Consider the following 22821-nt stretch of genomic DNA (forward strand, 5'->3'; position numbering starts at 1 on the left):
GAGTCATTTTATATTGTGAAGTAAGCCTATCAACTTCTCAGTTATTTGATAGACTTTTTAAATTATAAAAAAATTTAATTATCAAAATTTAATTATTTTTTAATCTAAATTAAATCTGTCTTGGGTGCTGAAACATTAATTCCCTTGTGTAAGTGAAGCATAATCACTTCAATCCTTTCTCACCATCTAACACCATGCTGAATAGCATAAAGCCATTATTATTTGCATAAACTTTGTTTTCCTTATCTCTGCTTATCTGTTTATCTGCTGAACTTGAAATGCTCCAAAATTGACACAAGAGTGTAATGTAATTCACAATCTCTGTTGCTCCAATACACAAACTGGTCAAATTATATAGGATGTTATCTTCACCAGCTCTACAAGCAAAAGAAGTAAGAGTCCAGCCAATCCACATGTAAGCTGATATGTAAGAGAATTGCTGCTTCAATTGGTGTGTGTGCACATCACTTCCATTGTGGTACATCATTGGTCCCACAACGAAATTAATGTCGTTTGAAAGATTTAAAAAGTCCAAGAAAGCAAAGCTGATGCTCAGGAATAATAACTAATAATAATAACAACAAAAATGTTTCAAAAAAGTATTTGCAAAGATAGAATTCACCTATAGGTATTAAAATGTCAGAGAAAACCTGATTTTTGACTGCTACAGCCTGCAAAATTCAAGCAACACTGACATATGGAAGCAATTTACCATGTACAAGAAGCTGCCATCTAACACAATTCCTCCATAGTTAATAAAAACTTTAAAAGGCTTAGGTAGGGTAAATAATTCTCAGCATTGGGCAGTGTAACAACTTAAGTTCTAAGATTTAGAGTTATAATCTCCTCCTGGAGACAGAGTTTCTACCAACAGCAATCACTGCTTATTACAGCAGAGATATCTTTAAAATGGTTTTAGGCTATTCATCTTGTATAAAGTCTGCCAACATAAATACAGCTATCTGCATTTCATGTCTTCAGCATACACATTAAAGCATCTCTAAGTTAACACCAGCCAACACTGAAATGCAAATAAAGTCTTGATTTCCTCTTAGTTATGGCTGAGTTTTCTTCTTAAAACAAGAATTATAGTCTTATTTACCAGTATTCTACACTAATCTACATTGTGGTTATAAAACTATCTGACAGTTTTCAATGCCTGCACAGTACATCAAAAAGACCACAGGACAGGAACTACAGCAGCCAGACAGACATGTAACAGCAGAGTTGGTAATATTGCTGGGACCACCCATTTGACCTCAGAACAAAATGAAAGCACAAGCTATAATGAGACTCTCTATTTGTAATGCAAACACATATGTTTTGACCAGTAAACCCTTCAGCAGCCAAATCTAGAAGACAGTTCTCCAAAATGGTGAGGCACCACGGAATTCAGTATTTTCAATCCCACAAGAAAAAACATTCAGAATGGACTCTGTCCTGTACAATGTATGTTTCCTCTCAAGCTGCCAACATTGCAGAACCTCAAATGAATACCCTGAAAACTGTGCCCAGACTTGTAGTGACCAGACAGAGACATAGCAGGACCTAAAGATTCAGGGAGAAGAGCTGAGACTTTCCTGTTCTTGGACTGTGAAGGCATAAAAGCCCAGGGCTTCCTTTCTTGGTGGTTGCTCCTAGGAGACACCAGTTATGTTTCTGCACCATGAGTATATATATTGGTTTGCAGAATGAGACATTGCTAAGGGAAATCTGTGGTCAAACTGGTACAAATGCAATGCAGACCAGTCTCAAGAATTCTGACTGTAGTATTCAACATGAATTTGAATCATCACCCATCAAACTAGAAGACTAACTATGGTTTCTACTCAGTCAAAAGCCATTGTCAGAAAGAATGGGATGACTCAGACTGACCTGACACACCAACATGCACCTCTCCAGAGCTCAGCACCTGAGCTTCTCACTGATGCTGGAGGGGCACAGAAACAATATGAGACTGGTTTTCCCACAAGGTGAAGAACCCTTCTTGTTATTAGGTGTGACATTTTTCACCCTGTCCATTCTAAAGCCTGCTCATAAGAGCACTACATCACTGAGGGTTACATAGAGTCTCTGTTATCTTTAATTCCTAAAAAGCATGACTAAAGAGCACTAAAAGAAACTTCATAGCACCATAAAAACTATTCTCTTCAGATCTGGATAAATACCACAGCAGCTCTTCATGACACATATATGCCAGACCAGTCCCTGATGACCTGCAAAAATGATTCAATAACCAAAGACAATCTCATTCTTTGTATCCCTTCATTTGAAAGGCTTTCTCCCTGAAGTTTAATATTGTCACTTTAGGCACTTCTTACTATAAACGCAACTGTCCTTTATCTGTTCCAGTGACATACCTCTCTAAGCATAGTATCTTGCACATATTTCCATTTCCAAATATTCTTAACCATTTCTGCATTTTACAAGAGTATTTTGAAATAATTTGGTCCTCCAGTAGTTTTGCAGATCTTTCGAGCTTCAAGTTGTCCATATTTTCAACAACTTCCCTCTCTTACAGATCATTAGTAAAAAAACCAGAATATTTGCCACCATTAGCTGTAACCAGAGAGAGAGCACATCCAGAATTAAACAGCGCACCATTTCCTTCTGACAGTCATCAACTATGACTGATGTTGTATCCAGTCAATGCTCTACCCTGTCCAAAGACAATCAATAATTATTATGCTCTGATAGATTTACACTTTCTTTAAGCATCTTGAGGTGAAGTTTACCAGGCTTAGTTGATCTCATTCAGCTCATATCTCCACAGGCAGGAAACTCTTTCTTCATTCCACATTCAAATGTTACAGTTCAAAATGCCCCTCACACCATCACTTTGCCTGGAAGGAAGCACCCCTGTCCTTATGTCAACTGTTACCAAAACTTAGAACATGACATGACTCTAGCTAACCAGGGAGCTTTGCGGACTTCCCCTTTCTCTGGACAGGAAAGCCACAAGAAGATAATAAGGAAGCATGCCCAGAACCAAGGACTTCAGGGCTTCACACTTGAAAGAGAGCAACATCAACAAGGGGCTCACATTTTAAAGAGAACTTCCTCAAGAAGAAAACATCTTCTCAAAGAGAGATTCCTCATTACAGGGATACTTCTTTCACTCCCAAAAGATTTAAGCATTTGAAATCTGACAATGAAAAAGTGATACGATTCACAATCCTTCATTACTCAATGTATGTCACTTCCACTATGCAAATGCTAAAACACATCATTGCAGTTTTCTACACGTCTACCCACAATGAGAAAGATAACTCTAAGCCATAGCTGCTCATAAAAATTCAATTGTCTTAGAATGGTTTTTAGCTATTGACCTTGCAAGAAGCCTTACAAAATGTAATAGTCAAATGAGGGATGTCACAGGTTTCTCAATTACACCTACTTCCCCTGAAACTACTGTTTGCAGTCAGCCAGCACACAGATGTATAAGGGAGTTCATTCTTCCCCCACAGTAAACAGATCTGCATTTTAGCAAGTTACCATGAGCCTTTAAAACAGGCAGGCTTCTCATGAGTTTGTTCAGATTTTGTTCTGACACAAATAATTTCAAACTATGGTTTTGGTTTTTTTTTCTCAACCACTTCCACAGTTATCAAGTAATGGTTAGAGAGCTGATACTTCTGATTAGAGTTCATAGCTATCTCTGTACACAGAGGCACCATAACTTATTCTTGACTTAGGGAACAACTGTTTTGAACTGCAGGGATGGAAACTTTCTTTTTGTCTCTAAGTAAAGAAGAATAAACGACACTTAAGTAGCAACCCTGTAAATACCTAATATTCTTTGTGATAATATATTTTATGCATTGTAATTTTCAAGAATACTCACTGCTGACAGAGAGCTTGCTTTGCTTATCATAATGCCTAAGGGGCTAGTCTACCACAAGAACAAAACATAAGAGTTTTTCTACCATTTCTTTTGATCTACCCCTCACAAAAACAGGAAAAACCAGCCTGACATAAACCCTAACCCTGTTCCACCCAAAGTCAGCAAAAGTAAGGATGATTCTACATACAATAATTTGAAGTCAATTTTTAAATAGATCCCAACATACAAACATAATTCACAGCAGAGCATGTTCTTCATGAAAATTCACCTCCTCGCACAGAAAATAACTAGTACTTCAAAAAACTAAAACTGAAGCCGAATTTTCAATTTTGCCGACTTCACTTTTTTTTTTTTTCAATCTGATTAGATTATTTGATTTAACAAGGTGGCTCAGTCTGTGCTACCTTAAGCACAGAAAGCCTCTAAATAGTTTCCTGATGCTTAACAGCCTTCCAGAGAATCTCACACATTTCTCAAATGCTAGCTAAGACAAGTTCGCATGAAAATAACAAACACGACTTTCCAACCTGGCATCTTCTGCATCCCACTTTGGTTCATCCTAGCTGTGTGTTGAATTGCAAGATTGTGGCAGGATGACTTACATCTTATGACAAATTCAGGCCTTCTTATACAGCATTATAACCTTCTTTAATTCCTTCAGCAGAAAAAACTTTTTGTTTTACCAATATGTGCATAAAATTATGAAATTAATTAAATTTTCAATTAAATTTAGTATGTATCGTTAACTGAAAATTTATATTTAAGAAGTTATTTCTTAAATGTGAAGATACTTTGTGTTAATCAGTATTGACTCCCTCAGTGTTTCAGGACACCAATGTGCATTTCCCAGCTAGAGACCCACAATGTGTATTTTATTTATCTTCTTTTTAAGAAGATAAAAGATATTCTTACTAAGATAAAGATTGTTTTTTCACAAATCTCAAATAGCTTGATGTTAAGAGGTGACTGTAGTTTTAAATTTACCTTTTTTCAGATGATGCTTTTGCTTTGTTCATATTGGAAGTATGATTCTTCAAATCACCATCTCTGACAATCTGTAAGATATTAAAAAACTACATATTATTGACATCTTTTGCTCTTTAGAGAAGAAATGCTGACACCATACTGGATGTCCCTTGACTAGAAATGCTAAATTAATTCACAGTGATGGCATTTCTCCACAGTCACGAGCTCTTCTCCCTTCACACTATTTGATCCAGCTTTTTAAAATAAACTATTGCTTTTTAAGCATGGAGTATGATTCTGCATTATAATTCAGGCCTACCAAGGTTCAGAAAGTCTGATGACAATACAATAGACTTTTCAGTATCAGTCATTTACTAGACATTATTTTCCTGCCAATGACAGAATTTTATCACATAAAATTTTTGCTGAAGCCAGTAAATACATTTTTCAAACTTACTTGACATTATTATGAGATGCCACAACATGCTGATTTCTGACTCAGATTTTATGTATCTATAGAATAACTAAGGCTAGAGGCACAGTGAGAAACATGGAGTATTTCGTGTTCTTATTTAAGCAAGACCTCAATATATTCCTTGGACAGAAACCATATCATGCCAAGGACTCAATTTTCCTATCCATCTAAGGACATAGTGTCCTCGGGGCACACGGCTTCCTCAAATGGTGCCTCCAAGCAATTAAGGCTGCAGCCTACAGGACCATCAGCTGAGCGCCAGCACTTCCATCTGAGACATAACATGAATGACAGACAAATACTCCCACTGTGAAAAAAAAAATTGTTATCCAAGAGCTCAGTGGTTAATCTGAAGGTAGAAGACAGAAAGGGGGAAAATGGATGTTCCAAGATATGGGTGGTGCGAATGAGTGAGATAAAGCACTCTTGTCTTGGAAAATGCAGGCAAGAAATTCAGCCAACTACACACTACAGCTGCCCACCACCCTCTCCCCCCCATCCCCTTCTCCACAAATAAATTTGTAAAACCTCTCAAAAATCCTAATTGTTCAGCACATAAAAATAAACAGGCTTTTATTGCTGGTAAATTCCACTCCACTGCTAAAAGCCTAAAGCAGATGAAGTATGAAACAGGCTTATTTCCAGACTTACTGAAAGCAGAATCTTCTCCCAGCAGCCAGGAAGAAAATGCTTAACTTTTCACAAGAATTCCAGCTTGACTCAAGTTAACAGGTGTCTTAGCTTTTTCCAAGCACTCTTCAGGGGTACACTATCTTGAAATCCTTTAAACAAAACAAAAAGTTACAAGAGAAGCGCTGTGTCCACCCCATTACTGACAATTTAATGAATTACAAAGTCCGGATTATTCCAACCAGGTTGCAGGTCTTACTAGGTGGAAATCAGACCCTTGGATTCAAGTAACCAAGAGCTGTTTTGCTTCCAGCAAAAGTAGGACGTGCTGTCATACAGATGATGAACAGTCTGCCAGTGAGTGCCAAGAGTGTCTATATATTATTGTGTACTGAACTGCTGTACAAGTGGAGCCAGCTACTGAGCTGAACCATCTTGAACTGCAAGGTCTTAGTTCGTTTGTCTAAATTCACCACAAAGCATGCCAGTAAGCATTAAAGTGCTTACTGATGCTCCAGGTCAAGGGGAGAAGTCAAGTAAAAAAGAAAAAGCACAAGGAAAAAACAAAAAACACAACAAAACTAACAGCTGAGAAGAAGCAAGGAAAAAATCAAGAGAGAAATGCACACAGCAGAAATCCAGAGAGATGTGGTGGGACATCTATGCATACTAAAGAAAAAAAGAATTCTCTTTAACATTTGACTAGGTAATGCAAAAAAACACCCTTCCAAATTAATTTAAAACTTTTAATACTCTCCTTATTTTAAATAAACACTTAATAGAAAGCTAAAGGCAGAAGGTGAATGAATTTAACATATTTTTAACAATGCCACTTGCCTTTCAGTGGTAGCCAAGCAGATGAAAAATTAGCATTAGTTCTGCTTACAAAGGACCAACAACAACTGAATGAAAGCACTTCAATTTGGAGGGAAGCAGGGGAGAGCAAGAATGGATGACTAAGTAGAACTCCAATCCAATAAATGTTGGATTCTCTGCACTCCCTTTCCACCTTGCTTGTGAAATGTTATCTCATTCATCCTTCTATCTAGACAGGGGAAACAGGCAGTCTTCACAAGATCAGAAAGCTGCACTGTAATAATTGCTATAATAATGCTATCAACAGCACAAAAAATTAAACGGCCTGCATAAAGTCTCATGTAATTTTCACACTTTCCTTTCTCCTCAGAAAAGCACATATGTGCCTCACTCCTAGGTGAATTCCTTGTCACTGAGTCACCTTCTCTGCTAATCCAGATTTTCAATACCCTGAATATTTGATACTCACTGACAAAGTTCCTGCAAAAGCAAAGAGGATACCCCCTCCATTATTTACCTTTCATGTGAAATTCTGACATTTGCCAAAATCTAAAATTGAGAATAACATAGAATCCATGAAACTCCTAATTCTTGGATCAATACTCTAACCACAAAACTAAATGGCAAGGACCATTACAAAGCAGTTTTCTTTTTCTCAAAACCATGGCTAAAGAAATGAACTCGCACTGATCATTCAGACCTCATGCTCAGATGTGTCTATTAGGCATTACTGGGAGTGCCTACAGAGGTCTTGTATGAACTCCATCCTCCTGAATACCAAGTTGATATATATATATATATATATATATATATATATGTATGAGAATAACAGCAAGATGCTCAGCCACTCTAAGGCAGCAATAATTCTGGTCAAATGTCGTAACAGGATTCAGAGGAGATTTCACTGACACAAGTGCTGGGGGTCCCATTGTAGCAAGGATGTGGACTTGCTGAAGCGAGTCCAGAAGGGAGCAATAAAAATGACTGGAGTGATGGTACAATTCTCCTACACAAAGAAAGGCTGAAAGTGTTGGGACTCTTCACCCTGGAGATGAGAGAGCTCTGGGGACCTTAGAGCAGCCTTCCAGCACCAAGAAAGAGCCTACCAGGAAGCTGGACAGGGACTTTTTTCAAGGGCATGGAGTGATATGTCAAGAGGCAATACAACTGCTTTTAACTGAAAGGAGGAAGGTCTAGGTTAGACACTAGGAAGAAAAAACACACAGTCACCATTACAACAGTTCAGTGCCGAGCATATCTGTTATTTTAATAACATCATATTTTAATATCATTGATTTTATTTTAATAACGTCAAAACCCAAATAATTAAAAAAAAAACCAACTACAAAATCCCAAGAACAACAATAAAAAATTCCACAACCAGAAAATAGACTACTTCAAAGAGCCAGAGATATCTGAAATTTTCCATGGCTAATACTAGAATCTTCCTGTAAAGTGCTTTGTAATGACATTCCAAAAAACACAGTTCTCTTCTCAAGGAAAACCTGAAAAATCAACACCAAGTATGGATATACAAAGTTTATCAATACTACTGAATCAGTTCTACTTGCACTATAGTCCATTAAGTTTTTATTTTCCAGAAACGTCTGTCTTAATAAATATTATAGAGAAACGTATATTTTTGAGTCTGTTAAGCATATTCTAAAACATGATATCTTATTATCATAAACCCAGGAGTTGCTAAAACCACATATCAAATTACACTTTTCAAGAGAAAATCCAAAATTTAAGTTTTTTATGTCTGTCTACCACAATAGCTCTGCAAAACCTGCAAGACTGTTCATCTATACATATATATATTTCCATGTTTTTCTTTCTATCCAAAGCTTGGTGCAACCCAAAATATTTTCAAAGCTAAAGCTCAGACTTCACTTTTGATCATCATGGAGCTATTGATTTGAAAGGTAAAAAAAAATAACAAGTCTCCAGCAACTAAGTCATTACTTTGATATGTACTTACTTATCATACAGTGCAAGTAAGTAGATGAACAAAATCTTTGGTAAATGCTACAGTACAAAAAAACCCGGAAAACTAGTACACAAAAAAGGAAGGAGTACAAAATCTCAGGTGACAGAATAGTGTCAAAATGCAATGCATTAAAAATTAAATAGAAAAACTATAGGTATGAACTGAGAAAACATGTAGTTATTTAAAAGGTCACAAATGCTAGGCAGAAGAGAACCTATATTGAAACCCTGAAGCTGGTTATATTCTGGGGTTCCAAAAGCACTTCTACCTCTCATAGAAGTACATGTGAGTTCCCCCAGTCCAATGCAGATTAAATGACAAGCAAATGCACTTTTCATATTATTTCATTTCATGTATGCCAAAGTCTCAGAAGCTATTCATGGGTCGAAATATTCTTTTTCAAAGTACTTATAAGTCAGTTTAAACAGAACCATATAAAAAGATTTCTGCATTCTTTGTGCTCTAGGCAATCTTAATTCCAAAACACCACTTGTGTTTACATTTTTAAACTCTGAAGTAAATTGTTTGCAAGAACAGACTATTTACCTAAGTGAATTCACTCACACTTGTAGAAATATACTCTGAGTTAAAAATTTAGGATAACCAGCGATACATGGCAGCAAGAGTCATGGTCTCTGTAGCAACAGCAACCTACCCAAAAAGCTTGTAGAGAGCAGGTAAACACCATGATAACCAGCATTCTATATATGGCAAAACCACACAAATATCACACCATAGAGAAATGAGCAGTATGTTACTTAGCATTACACTAAAGAATTATTCACTAGGACAGCAGTGCTATTAACACAGTGGTGCTGTCTCCCCCATCTCATCCTCTTGCACCATAAGAAGGACTGAGCATTTGCAAAAGTCCCAGCAATTTTACCTTAAGTAGCTCCTTCCTCTATTTAATCCTTTAGTCTTTCATACCTAGCACATTGTTTTCAAGTTCAGTGCCTCAAATGACAACTTACACAACTATCTTTTTGAAAAAATGGTTAGTGGTGGGCTGTTTTTTGGGTTTTTTTTCCCAAGAATGCAGTTCTCTTTTTATGTCATACAAGCTAGCAAAGGTGCTGCATGTGAACCATTTCCTTAATAAAAATGTAATACTTAATGTTAGGTAAAAAATCTGACAAGCAATTCAGAGATGGCAGAGTTATTTCTACAAATTGCTTTACATTCTAAAAGCTCAATGCACAGAACAATCCATAAAAGCTGTGGTTACCTGTAAACCATACTAAAAATCTGGGGAAATCCTTCAAGCTTCACAATAAAGTTTCATGTTGGCAAACACTACATTGCACTCAATCACAATCCAGTAAACAGAATCGTATACACAAAGAATGATAACTAATGTGGTAATGAGAATCTGTTTCCTGAAGTTGACTATTCCTAGCCCAGTTCCTGAACCTTTACAAGCACTGGAACACAAAAACCCCTGCATGCCGAACCTTACACTGTGTTTCTATGTTTCATAGGAACTGAAGTCCTAGTCAATAGCTCAGAGAGAGTGAATTATCAGGACCAACTGTTTTTTTAATTGAACTGTAAAATAGGATGGGATGGCACTGAGAACACACTGAACAGCTATCTCTTCCTAAGATTTAACATATAGCAGTACAAAAGTCTTATTATAATATACCTAAAAGTACCTTAAAAGTGTTTCTTCCATGAGAAAAGGTTTGTTCAAGTTAGTAGAAAATCTGTTTCCTCCAGATATAATTTTAAGACTTTATGTGGAAATGGCAGAAAATAAACCTTTACCTAATGGTTACCCAAGTCCTCTAAGCAGAAGAAGAAAAGAAGTTTTTGGCAGAAGAGAGCCTAACTTGCAAATCTAAAACAAAATAAAAAGGCTAACAACCTTTACTCATCAAAGAAAAAAATACTTCTGAAAATCAGTTACTGTCTTTCCTTTATGCCACTTACTATAAATATTTATAGGAGGGAACAAAAAAAATCAGCTGATTAGCTTACCCACTGCTGCATTATAGCAAAGTGCCGACTTTTTGACGTGATAGATAAACTGCAGCACATAATCAGACATTCAAAATGACATACATAAAACTTCACAGACGACCAAAGCACCAAAGTCCTTTACAGCAAGCTGCCAACTATGTCATGCAGCCATTAGCACCAGTCCACTTGACTGCAAAAACAAAGTCTGACAAAAGTAGCCAAAAAAGCTAAGCAAGCAAGCAAGAAAAGCATTTGCTGGAAAAGGGGAAGAATAAAACACCAGTACTTTATTTCTTGCCTGTAAAGAAGCTCCTAGAAAGTTACTAGCACTGCAGGCATAGGGTTACTACAAGATATGACAAACTTGCTGTCATCAGAGTCACATAGTATCACATTCAAAGCTTACGTGATTTAAGCTGACAGAAATACTGCAGAAGTCAGCTACTTCTTGCCCAGCTGGCATAACCCTTTCATCAGGTAGAAGGTGAATGGCACAGGGAGGGAGGAGGAAGCAATAAAAATAGCCAGAAGGAAAAGGACAACCAAAGCAGAAACTAGGTATTTACCTACACCGAGAACTGAACTAGAACTGGAAACCTAGGAACTTTTGCCAGCTCTTGGAAAAGCTTAACACAGTGGTAAATGTCAGAGGTGTTTTCTAGCACCTAACCCAATGATTGCTCCTTTGGGTTATACTGCCTTGATGGTTAGGGTCAGTCTGTAAAAAAATCAGTTCAAAGTTCTAAACTTCCTAGTTCACTACTTAATAAAGCAAACCTGCAATCATGGTTTTAATCCATATTAAAAAAAATCCATGGCTCCCTGTTGCAGATTTATCTATTCAGACACTTTTGATTTATCTACCTCAAACCCTTCAAACCTCACTGGTAAACAGAAACACAATCATAACAACCCATAATACTCCCAGCAACTGTTCTCCCTTTCAAAATATTGATTTGTACCATTTAGCTTATGAATTATGAAATTTGGAACAATTAAAACAGTATTACCTATCTCCAGTGTGCAACCCCTGGGCACGCTGTTTCTCAGTAATTTTAAGTTTTATAAAGGATTTGGTGGAAGTTTTTATGTGCCTTGTAATATACTAAATGTTTTAGGGTGACACTTGCAGGACTGTTGCCTCTGCAGCTGTTGCAAAAGAAAGGAAGGATGTTTGGGTGCTCCCTCCACTCTGCTACTTCCAGTCTTTCTATGGTTACTGCATTTCCAAATGGAAACCATGCTGAATCATCCATGTATCCAGGACACACACTGGATAGCTCATAATCTTGATGCTTAGCACAGGATATTGGGCAGCTAAGCTGTGGATAGTGGCAGGGCCTGAAAACATATCCAGAGATACACTGCTGTTATAAATCTCTGCTAAGCACTCACACAAGCAGCTGCCTTGTTCAGCACGCTCACACTCACTCCAAGAAACCTTCCCCTCTAAGTTCTTTAAGGAGTTTCAACACTTCAAATACAGAAGTTACACTCCAGAGCTAGGGCAACTTGATTAGCACTCAGTGCTTTTGAACATTCGCAATTAATATCAGGGGAGCAATCTCCTAAGAGCAAGCAGCTCACAGATACTGGAATTCAAGGAGAGGTTTCACATAACATACCCGGAGCCAAAAAACAGGTGATCCCCAACAGTGTCTAGCTAGCAGAGTATCACCATGAATTTTAAAGACTGCAAAGTTTCTAATCATGTGACACACTGCTGACAAGCTGTTGAGTGAAAAGCTGAATGTCTTTCCTAAACTAAAACCTAAATGCAAGGTGAAATAGCAAACCCCTTCTGTAAGCTAAAAGGACTTTAGAGAGTCCTTCATCTTTTTCTCTTTACATGTAGCTTCTTACATGTAATTTCAGGGAAGTTGCTCCTAGCAGCAGCAAGATAGCTAATACAAATCTTCTGCCAAGACAACTGAATATTTTTCAAGCTCAAATCCTTAATTTTGGAAAATAATCAACATTAAAACCAAAATATGAGCGCTGCCACCTCCAACACCTGAACTGAAAGTTAAGCCTGAGTTCAAGTATCGCTTCACACAAACATATATCAGGTGTCACTTCGCACACCACGACTACACCTTGGTTTAAGATCATTTCCACCCTTTTTGAAAAAAAATAAGAACAGAATCCTTTTTTTAAATGAAACTTATAAAAAAAAAAAGGCATTTTGCTTAATTTATACTAGCATAAAAAAAAATCACAGTAATGAACTGAAACATCAGAAACTACCTGTTAAAATTATCTTGACATTAGTCTTCAGGAAGGGAGATAATTTTTTCACTCCCCAGTCCAAGACATTAAAAGATATTCCAACACAGACTTGCACTCACAACACACAGCATGAGCTATAACTTCCAGAAAAACTCTTTGGTCAAAAGTATAATTTCAATGAAGGATTAACCAAAAGCTGGGGCTATTCCATCAGCAACATCCAGTCACTCAGGGTTACACAAAATACACACTGAAAGCTACCTGCAAAACAGAGAAGCCTTTTCATGAAATGTAACCTATAAAAGCAGTGCAGACACATATTTTTTTAAAGAAACATCATTCATGGGAATACACTCATTGGAGAACTAATTTCCTAACGCTGGAAAAATTAATACACAAAAAACAACATTCACACCACAAGGCTATACAGAAGTTTCACAGCGATTTTATACCACACAGGTACAAAGGAATTCACTTTCCACTATACACACTATTGACAGATTATTGCTCTAAATAACCATAACAGTTCGTCCAGCTGAGGATTTCTAAACATTTCACACAAAGCTTGGGGCCTGAAAGCAGTTTACACTGAAGAAAAACACCACCCCACCCTGATGTGCAACCTATTTCTCAAACCTCTGTCGAGCATTTGAACCGGTACCTACAAAGAAACACTTGCTGCGCTAGATGTCCACAACTGCAAAAAGAAAACAAAAAAAAAAAAAAGAAAAAAAGACAAAAAAGGCAGGAAAACGAAAAAAAGAAGAAGAAAGAAAAGGAAAAACCAAACCCCAAAGGTTAACAAACTCCTACCCACGGAGCGTTAAGTCAGACAGACGTTGGGCAGGCCAAGTCGCACGGCACATGAGGCAAATGTTGTTATCCCAACCGCCGTATTTTCCACCCCCTGCCCATGCTGCGTTGCTCCTCTGGCGGGGCAGCGGGGGACAGCCGCAGCGCTCGGGGGCCGGCAGGGCCGGGCTCAGGGCAGCCCCGGCTGCTGCAGGGCCGCCCGGCGGAGCGGGAGGCGCGCACGGACGGCTGTGCACCGCACGGAGCGCGGGGACAAGAGCGTCCCGCGCCCGGCGCGGGGCTCCGTGCCACCGGCGGCTCCACCCCGTGCCGCGGGCAGACCCGACCGTCAGGCCCGGAAACCAGCACCGCTCCTACCGTAGGGCCTGCGACCATCTCCGCGGGCGAGAGCGCGCAGGGCGCGGCTCCCGCAGAGACCCGCCGTGCCCGAGCGGCCCCGCACGCATCCACCGGTGCCCGCAGGGACGCGCCCGGCCGCCCCGCAGAGCGCGGCACAGAGGAGCCCCGCCTCGCCCCGCCCCAGTCCCGATCCCAGTCCCGGTCTCGGCTGCGGCCCTGCCCCCGCCGCGGCCCGCTCCGCCCTGCCCAAGGCGATGCCCGCTCGCCGGGCTTCACCTTCGCGCCGGCGGCCACTCACCCCGCGGCGCTCAGGCGGGGGCGCCGGGCGCTGGTGGCGGCTCCGCGCTGCGCCCCCGCCGTGCTCATGCGGCGGCGGCGGCGGCAGGACCTGCCCGCACCGCAGCGCGTCACCGGCCCCGCCGCGCCCCGCCCGCGCGCAAGCGCCGCCGCCGCCCGGGCAGCGCCGTGCTCGGCCCGGCCCGACCGCACGGGTGGAGCGGCACCGCTCGGGTGTGCCGTGTGAATCTCCCTGGCCGGCCGCCCCCGCACCAGCCACCCGCGCCTGAACTGTCCGTATTTCTGTGAGATACATGAGCATCTAATGGAGGCGGGGGTAGCTAGAGCATAGAAGCAGGCTTTTCTCGGTGGTTCGGGAGCAGTACGAAAAGAGGCAATGGGCACAAACTGATGCGCAGGAAGTTCCACCTTGAACACGAGGAAGAACTTCTTTGTTGTACGGGTGACGAAGTAGTAGCACAGATTGTCCAGAGAGGTTGTGGAGTCTCCCTCACTGGAGGTACTTAAGAACCCTCTGGACACCATCCTGTGCCGTGTGGTCTAGGATGACCCTGCTCGAGCAGGGAGGTTGGACCAGATAACCCACTGTTATCTGGCCCAACCTGACCGATTCTGAGATCCTGCAGTACCTTCGTGGGACGTTCCGCCCAGCCCAACCTTTATACACAGTTTGTTGTGGCAGGTAAGTATCTGAACCCAAAGAATGCTACTGCCCAGGGCACTGAGGTACCACAGAAGCAAGTAAGAAAATTTATAGTGATTCATTAGTCAAAGACTTTGTATGCCACTTCACACGCGCCCCCCCTCCCCTTTCCCCTGAAAGTCTTTGTAAAAGTAATACCTCATAAGCTTCACAAAACATTTTATGGCAAATTAACCTCCATGTGCCTAGCACCTGGTTTTGAACCGTGCATTAGTATTGCTGATGACTTCTAGAAGGGGGTAATTTAATCTCTCTGACACTTGTTAAACTGGAACAACCAGGTATTTCTTTCTCATTAAGTTCCTCAAATTAACTGAGGATCTGTTCACTAAGAATCTGTGGCCAAATCCTTTATACTGTGTTTACAGATCTGACACGGGAAAAGAAACCCTTTAATAAAAGGCTAGCAAACTGAAATCAAGTTCAAATCCCACTTACACCCATTATAAAGGCACAATCCCTACTAGAATGATGCAAAGTTAATTTCCCAATAACACTGTGTAACCATGGAGTTACCCATTACTAATTCTTGTTCAGTAAAAAGCAGATTCTGGGTCCTTTAAATCTATACTTTTATTCATCTTCCATTTCAAAGTACAGATACCTGGCTACAGCTCTTGCAACCCCCGCCCTACACACATCATTCAATCTATTCAAAAAGGCAAAAGTAAAGATAGCCACGACTTTTCTGCTGTCTAGGAGGTAGCTGTGCATTTGTGTGACAGTTTGCAACTCTTCCATAGGGTTGATTAACCTGAAGAGGGGTTAATAGTTACTATTTGTTAGTCCTTTAACTTGGGTTACAGAGTTAGAAAAGTGAATTCTGGTCATTATCCATGCATTGGTACACAGATGATCTGCACAGCACACATACACATCAATACCTTATGGACACAGAACAAAGCTGCTTTACTGGCAAGGCAGCAGACACCAATGCAAGTGAGGAGGAATGAACTAATTTTGTTGAAGTATGACAGATGGGAGATCCTGGGCCTCCTACCTCCTATTTATGCATGGCTGCTTATATACATTTTAAGTCCTCATCCCAGCATATTAACAAAAATGGATATCAGATGTCCATTTATTCAGTTATTCACATGGTCTTTCTCCAGCAAATAATTCAACATAAATTACGCTTCTAGGACTTGTAAACCCGTGGGCTATAATCACAAAACATACATGTATTGGAAAGGACCTTTCTCCTTCTCTTACAAGCTTCTCCAGGTATCTACCATGAACGAAGAGAGGAGGTTATCAGAATGCAGAACTTTGCCAGTGCACTGGCAAGGGGTAGGAACAGTGTCACTTTTTCCCTAACACTGGTCACACTGGAAAATGGGTAAGAGAATACGTAATGCAGAATTCAGTACAGCTACAAGTTGTCTGTGAATTCTATTAATGGAATAATTTTAAATGCATAGCTCTGTCTAAAGCAAAGCAGAAGACATGGAAGTACTTGAGTATGACTCAGGCAAAGACAAAAATAGTATCGGACAGGCTCTGGCAAGTAAAGAACAAATAAAGGGGGTGTAGATAAAAACCTCTCAAATGTTTTGAAGTCAGAGTCAGCTTATTTAAGTTAGTTATTAAAATAATGTTTTAAAACAGCTCTGTATGTGTCCTGGCACATGACAAAAATAAATCAGTTAAAAATATGAGAATTTTCTACTGAAAAGAGAGGGCCCAGCAGTAGCTCCATTAATTTAAGGCTGGCAAAAAGTGTGATCTCGTTTAAGAAAAAATAAAAGATAGTAATGGACCTAATTAAGATACTCCAATCAGTTACTGAAATCTATTAACTTTTTTCACTCAATGTAAACAAAAAATGTAGAACATAATGGAATGTAAGTGCTACATTTATCTTATTTCCCCCAAAAGACTGTTCTATGCAGAACTCCTATTTTTACTAGCTAAACATTTGTTTATGGAAATTAAAGGTCACTGAACGATTGAATCTAAAATTGGTTTTTTTGGCAGGTAAACTGGTTCCAAGTTTAGAATTTATTTCTAAGGACAACAACTTTACTTTTAGAAAACCTGACTCTGGTGTACAAATGGAGTAGCAGGCCATTGCTGATCTTATTTACATAACAAGTCTCATCAATTCAGATGCATTTTACTTACATGAGACAGCAGAAATATACCCTAGCTTTATTTGTTTTCAAACACAATACTGTGTGCAAAAGTGAATTGTTTATCCATTTAATTTTTTATAGAAAGTTAATATAATGATTCTTCTTTTGGTTTCACAAAATTTTTAACACTTCAAGTAGAATCTTTAACAAACATACAAAACTATTCCAAACGATCTACATTTAATTTAACCAGAGCAAATAATAAATTTGAAAATAAAGTTATGGCAAATTATAGAGCCATCAAGTAAAAGCTTGATGGGGAGCCAGGCATGCAACTCTGAAAATTGCAGCAACAGTAATACTAGATTGTGGAGCAGAATGGATTCCACCAAAATTAAGTCTCTAGGTTTGACAAAGTGACCCACCTAGCAGATGAGAGAAAGGCTGTGGATGTTGTCTACCTAAACTTCAGTAAATCCTTTGATACTCTCTCTCCCACAGCTTCTTCCTGGAAAAATTGGCTGCTTGTGACTTAGACAGGTGCAGTTTGCTGGGTTAAAAACTGGATGGATGGCTGGGCTGAGGTTGTTGGTGAATGCAGTTATCTGGCTGACAGTCAGTCACCACTGCAGTATGCTAGGGCTCACTGCTGGGGCTGGTCCTGTTTAATGACAATTAATCAATTATTAATGTTAATTAATTATATAAATTATTAATGTTAATTAATAAATTATTTTGAGTACCACCTCAATTTGCAGACGACACTAAGTTGGGTGGGAGAGTTGATCTGCTGGAGGGCAGCAAGGCTCTGCAGAGGGACCTGGACAGGCTGGATCGATGAGCTGAGGCCAGTGGTATGAGGTTCAATAAGGTCAGGCACTGAGTCCTGGCCTTGGGTCACAACAACCCCATTCCCTGCTACAGGCTTGGGGCAGAAAGACTGGAAAGCTTCTCAGCCAAAAAAGACCTAGGGGTCAACAGCAGATCCTGACCTGGGACATTGAGGGGTGTGTCCAGAGAAGGGCAATGGAGCTGATGAAGGGTCTGGAGAACAGGTCCTGTGAGGACAGCTGAAGGAGCTGGAAGTGTTTAGCCTGGAGAAAAAGGAGAAAAGGCTGTTCAGGAGTGACCTTATCCCTCTCTTTAAACTACCTGAGAGTGTAGCAGGTCAGCCTTTTCTCCCAGGCAATGAGCAACTGCAGAACAACTGGAGAACATAGCCTCAAGATGGGCTAGGGAAGGTGCAGGTTAGACATGAGAAAGAATTTTGTCACTGAGAGACTGGTTAAGCATTGAAACAAGCTAACCAGGGAGGTGGTGGTGTCACCATCCCAGGAAATGCTCAATAAAAGAGTAGTCATGCAATCTGGGACTATGGTTTTGTTGACATGGTGGTGATTAGTCAGAGGTTGGACTTAAAGGTCTTTTTCAATTTTAATAATTTTATTATTTGTAGGAAATTCAGTCTGAGGAATATACCTTTTAATGGGGCAATCCATGGACTTAGAGAAGGTAACAAATATATACCAACCTACACACCATGTGGAAAGGGAAGGACATCAGAAGTGTCGTAAGCTTAAAAAGTAAGTTTATAAGTTTACATAAACCATGTTGTGTTCATTAAGTATTGTTGGCAAGGCAATACAAGCAACAAACTGAGTCACAGATTACTAACATTTATGTGGAGACACAGGTTTTCAGACGAAGATAGGCTCCTCAGTCCTGCATTTTTACAGGCTACTAAAAAAGTATCTACTACTAACTACATTGTACAGCATGACTTCCAGGATCGGACCATACAATTAAATAATCACAAAAAAATTTAAAATATAATGCTTAGCCCCTCTGGAAGCAGGAAAGGGTTGTAAAGCATTAAACAAACTGCCCAAGAAAGTGGTGGAGTCTTCCCCTCTGGAAGTGTTCAAAAAATGTGTGGATATGGCACTTGAGGAGGTGGTGTAATGGTGAACACGGTGGTGGTGCTGAGTTGGTGGCTGGACTCAAAGGACTTTTCCAACCTTAAAAATTCTCTGATTCGATGAGAAGAGCAAGGAGAATAAGAAAAAGCTCTTCAAAATAACTTAGCAGGTAGCAACATATAAGCATCTCTGGATCGCATCCTGTTTCCTGTAATTATCAACTAGATAATTATTATTTGCTATTAAAACTTAACCTCTACTAGTTAAATCTGCCTTGCCTGTTGCTATATGTCTTTTACTGAACAGATCCAGTCAATTCCAGATAATGAAGCTATCAACTCTCCATCACTCTTAAAAACAATCCCTCCTTCATTTGGAAGCAAACACTTGCCTCCATGCACACTGCAGAATTTGGTTTTGACTCTTTATCTCTAATGTATCATATTAGTTAGAATGCTTTTTTTGAGATGATCTTTTGTGCTCTGTTATGCATGTTTTCAGAACATAAAAAAGCATTTTAGTTCAACTTCACATCTGTGTTTCATTCAGCTTCTTTAGCCTTTGTAATACTACAAATGCAATAGCACATCAATATTCTTCACAGAGAATTCATAATGTATAGATTTAGTGGATATTTTCATCTAAGTTTCTGGGGACTGGGGGTTGGGAAGGAGTGGGCACTTTTTCAGAGCATGAACAGGACAAGTTTCTAAAGTGATGCACTGTTTCACAGGTTCATACCAAGTCAGTCACTTTTTTCCATATGCCTACTGGCAATCACATTTAATTTATACATGAAGAATGTTAACATAATCCCCCCTCCATGACTCAACCAACACCAAGAGTGAATCTCATCTGTTTCAGTATATCAAGAACCTCCATACTCACAGTGTAAAAAAAAAATTAAATGTGTATAATTTTCAGCTACCTGAAGGTCACCTTCTTTCTATTTACGAAGGTATTTGCATACTTTGAGATTTCTCACTTTCCCTTTTCTCCCTACACCAACTGCTTCCATTAAGAAGGATATCTAGAGCAATGGTAAGTTCCCGAAAAATCAGCAGTACTTTAAGCAAGGTAAAAGGTAAAGAATAATCTTCAAAAACAAGTATGAGATACCTCCTTCTTGGGACAAGGCTATAAAGATATCCTGCAGCAGATGACCATTTCCACAATAGACTAAAGACACCTGTTGAGGGAGAGGACAGATCTCTGCTATTTAGAAAATTATAAACAATTGTAATTTTGTACAAACAGGTCAATAAGTAATTCTACACACTTCAAATTATTTAGAGTAAACAAAACAGATTTATCTCTTAAATCTGATTTTCGTTTCACACAGTACTTGAAAGACTGGAAATGCCTTTTTGCTTATGCCAGTCAAAATTTCTTTTACAGGACTGTTTTTAAGCCAAATAGTAGAGGACAAGTTTGCTTGCTTCTTCTCTTAAGTATCCCTAAAAAATTCATAATGCTTTAGTATGAGTTTCTGCAGTGTAAAAATAGACACCCTGAGTTACAAACTCATACAAAATACATCAGTACTTTCAAAATTAATGTAACATCATTTCGGAAAGACAAAAATAGCAGTCAGCCAAATGACTGCACCCTAAACTGTCACATGGTTAGCTGAAGTTTTCTTAAACAAAGCAGCCTATTTAAGTCAAGTATATGATGACATGTTCTAACTGTATTACAGGAACAAAGGTACTCCATAATTAATACTGAAGCAAGTTCCTCACAATACTTGATCTACTCCCACTTCCCCAAGACAGAAGCACAAAACATGCATTGCACATAACCAGCAAGTATTATATGAAGGTTGCTTTTTTCTTCTGTCTTGCTTAACATTGTGGACTACTTTGTGGTGTAGGAAACAAGGAATACTTTTGAAATAAACTTCAGGGCTTTTTAAATACTAGGGATTTTGGTAAACTATCCCCATAAAAAATAATAATTGTGTGCGTAATCTAAAAATAAATAAAATAAATAAAAACTGATTTTACTTCTCTGGATTTTCCCATGTGCTTATCACATGTACCAGAAGTTAGATCAGCCCTTCACAGCATTTTGTCAAGGCACTTTATTGCATAATTTCAGGTTGAAGTGCTTTGATCTCACCTTGGAGGTTATTGCAGTGAACATGTATTACCTTTTTTAACTGCTATGGTCATTTCACAAACACATAACCAACCTGCTTTTCATTTTTGATGCTTGGTATTTTTGTCAAGGGAAGTGATAATTGTTTATATTTATTTAGGCTGAATCCATTGCCATATTACTTCACAAAAGTCAGCTTATCATTTCAACCATAAAGTCTGCACAGAAACACAAACAGGTATTTGCTAATGGAATACTCTGACAAACTTCAAACCTCTTCACAAAGTAATTTTTGTTAAACATTGTGGTTTTAAAAAAATATACTTTCATAGTGAAATTATTATTAGGGACTACAGCCCTTCTGTCCTGAAACTAAAAATAGAATTCCCCTGAAAATCAACTACAGAAGAGAGTGGTGGTCAAGCTATCACTATATTCTGTATTAAAGACAGGTAGTTTTCACAGACAGATGTTTTAACCAACATCAGGTTCAATAATAATGATCTGTTCTTTCTACCATAACATTGGGATCATTAGAAGATGTCTGCTATATTGTTGTATATCACCCCTGGAATTCCATATAAGTACAGCGCAGCTGTGAGCCATCAGACATTTCAACAGCCATTAAACTAAAGATAATTTATTCTTTCAGATAAAGTAGGTTGCTGTCATTGGTTTAGTAGGAGCTCTGACTGAAATTTCTCTTCTTGCTTCCCACCAAGCACAAATGCTCTGTATTTTGCATGTTGAATAGAACGGATGATAGATAAAGTTAGTGCTTTTATTTTAATCTCGAACTTTTTTCCCAAAACCTTGGACATAAAATTTATTTAAGATACCCTCTACTAGGTCATTAAAGCATATTAGTCACTGTCTTTTACGTTGGTGATCTTGGTCTGAAACCACAAGCACTCAGTCATACTAAAACCGTAGCTCCCTAGGACATCATCTCACGTCACCTGGCTTCCCTCTCAAGAGAGATAATCAGCACATCTCCGTAGACCCTGTACAGAACACGGAGTTACGTACTCTCTAGCACATGACGTTCATTAAAACGCAGTGCGAAAGGAAGGGGAGAGAACGTCTGACAGAGGACAAAAGAAACCTGCTTCGAGTGTGCTTTCAGTTCAGCCGCCGCCCGCTCAGCGCACGGCGCCAGCGCCGCACCCGGGCCCAGGCGGGCAGCGGCAGCGCTGGCCTGCGGGCTCGGCCGGGAACGCAGGGACCGCGCCGGCAGCGATTGAGAGTCACAGAAAGGGTCAGGCTACAAGAGACAAGGCCATTTGTCCAACCTGTCCGCTCAAGCAGAATCATCCAGGAGCATGTGGCACAGGCTTGTGTCTATACAGTTCTTGAGTATCTCCCGCGAGGGAGACTCCACAACCTCTCTGGGCAATCTCTTCCAGGGCTCGGTCACCTGCACGGTAAAGTTCTTCCTCATGGAAGTTCTTCAGGTGGAACTTCCTGTGCATGAGTTTGTGCCCACTGCCTTTTGCCCTATTGCTGGGCGCCACTGAGAAAAACCTGTCTCCGTCCTGTCGACACGCGCTTTTTAGATATTGAAAGAGCGTTCGCAACAGATCTAGAGACAACCTCAGCTCCTACTCCGCGGCCCCCGCACCATCCGCCCAGCCCCTGCTCGCCCTGTCCCCACCCCCTCACG

The 22821-nt window shown here is 39.7% G+C and overlaps 1 protein-coding gene across 13 annotated transcripts in view; it reads right to left on the reverse strand.

The window, feature by feature from the left end:
* Window positions 1-22589, reverse strand: part of AGTPBP1 (ATP/GTP binding carboxypeptidase 1) — a 70461-nt gene extending 47872 nt beyond the window's left edge. For 7 of the 13 annotated variants that reach the window (XR_003381050.2, XR_003381051.2, XM_005489805.4 and 4 more), the window contains exons 1-3: window positions 14363-14527; window positions 5937-6067; window positions 4829-4899 (exon numbers count right to left, since the gene is read on the reverse strand). Coding sequence is in view for 11 of the 13 variants with exons in the window: in XM_005489805.4 (XP_005489862.1) it covers window positions 4829-4860 (32 nt within the window). In the remaining 2 variants the exon portion in view is untranslated. Of the gene's footprint in view, window positions 1-4828; window positions 4918-5267; window positions 5287-5936; window positions 6068-13725; window positions 13954-14082; window positions 14239-14340; window positions 14528-22450 lie in introns of those variants that run through there. The other 6 variants (XM_074532597.1, XM_026795208.2, XM_074532596.1 and 3 more) reach the window with 6 other exon arrangements.
* Between the last annotated feature and the right edge of the window lie 232 nt (window positions 22590-22821).

Source organism: Zonotrichia albicollis, chromosome Z, assembly GCF_047830755.1.
Source record: "Zonotrichia albicollis isolate bZonAlb1 chromosome Z, bZonAlb1.hap1, whole genome shotgun sequence".
Taxonomy (NCBI): domain Eukaryota; kingdom Metazoa; phylum Chordata; class Aves; order Passeriformes; family Passerellidae; genus Zonotrichia; species Zonotrichia albicollis.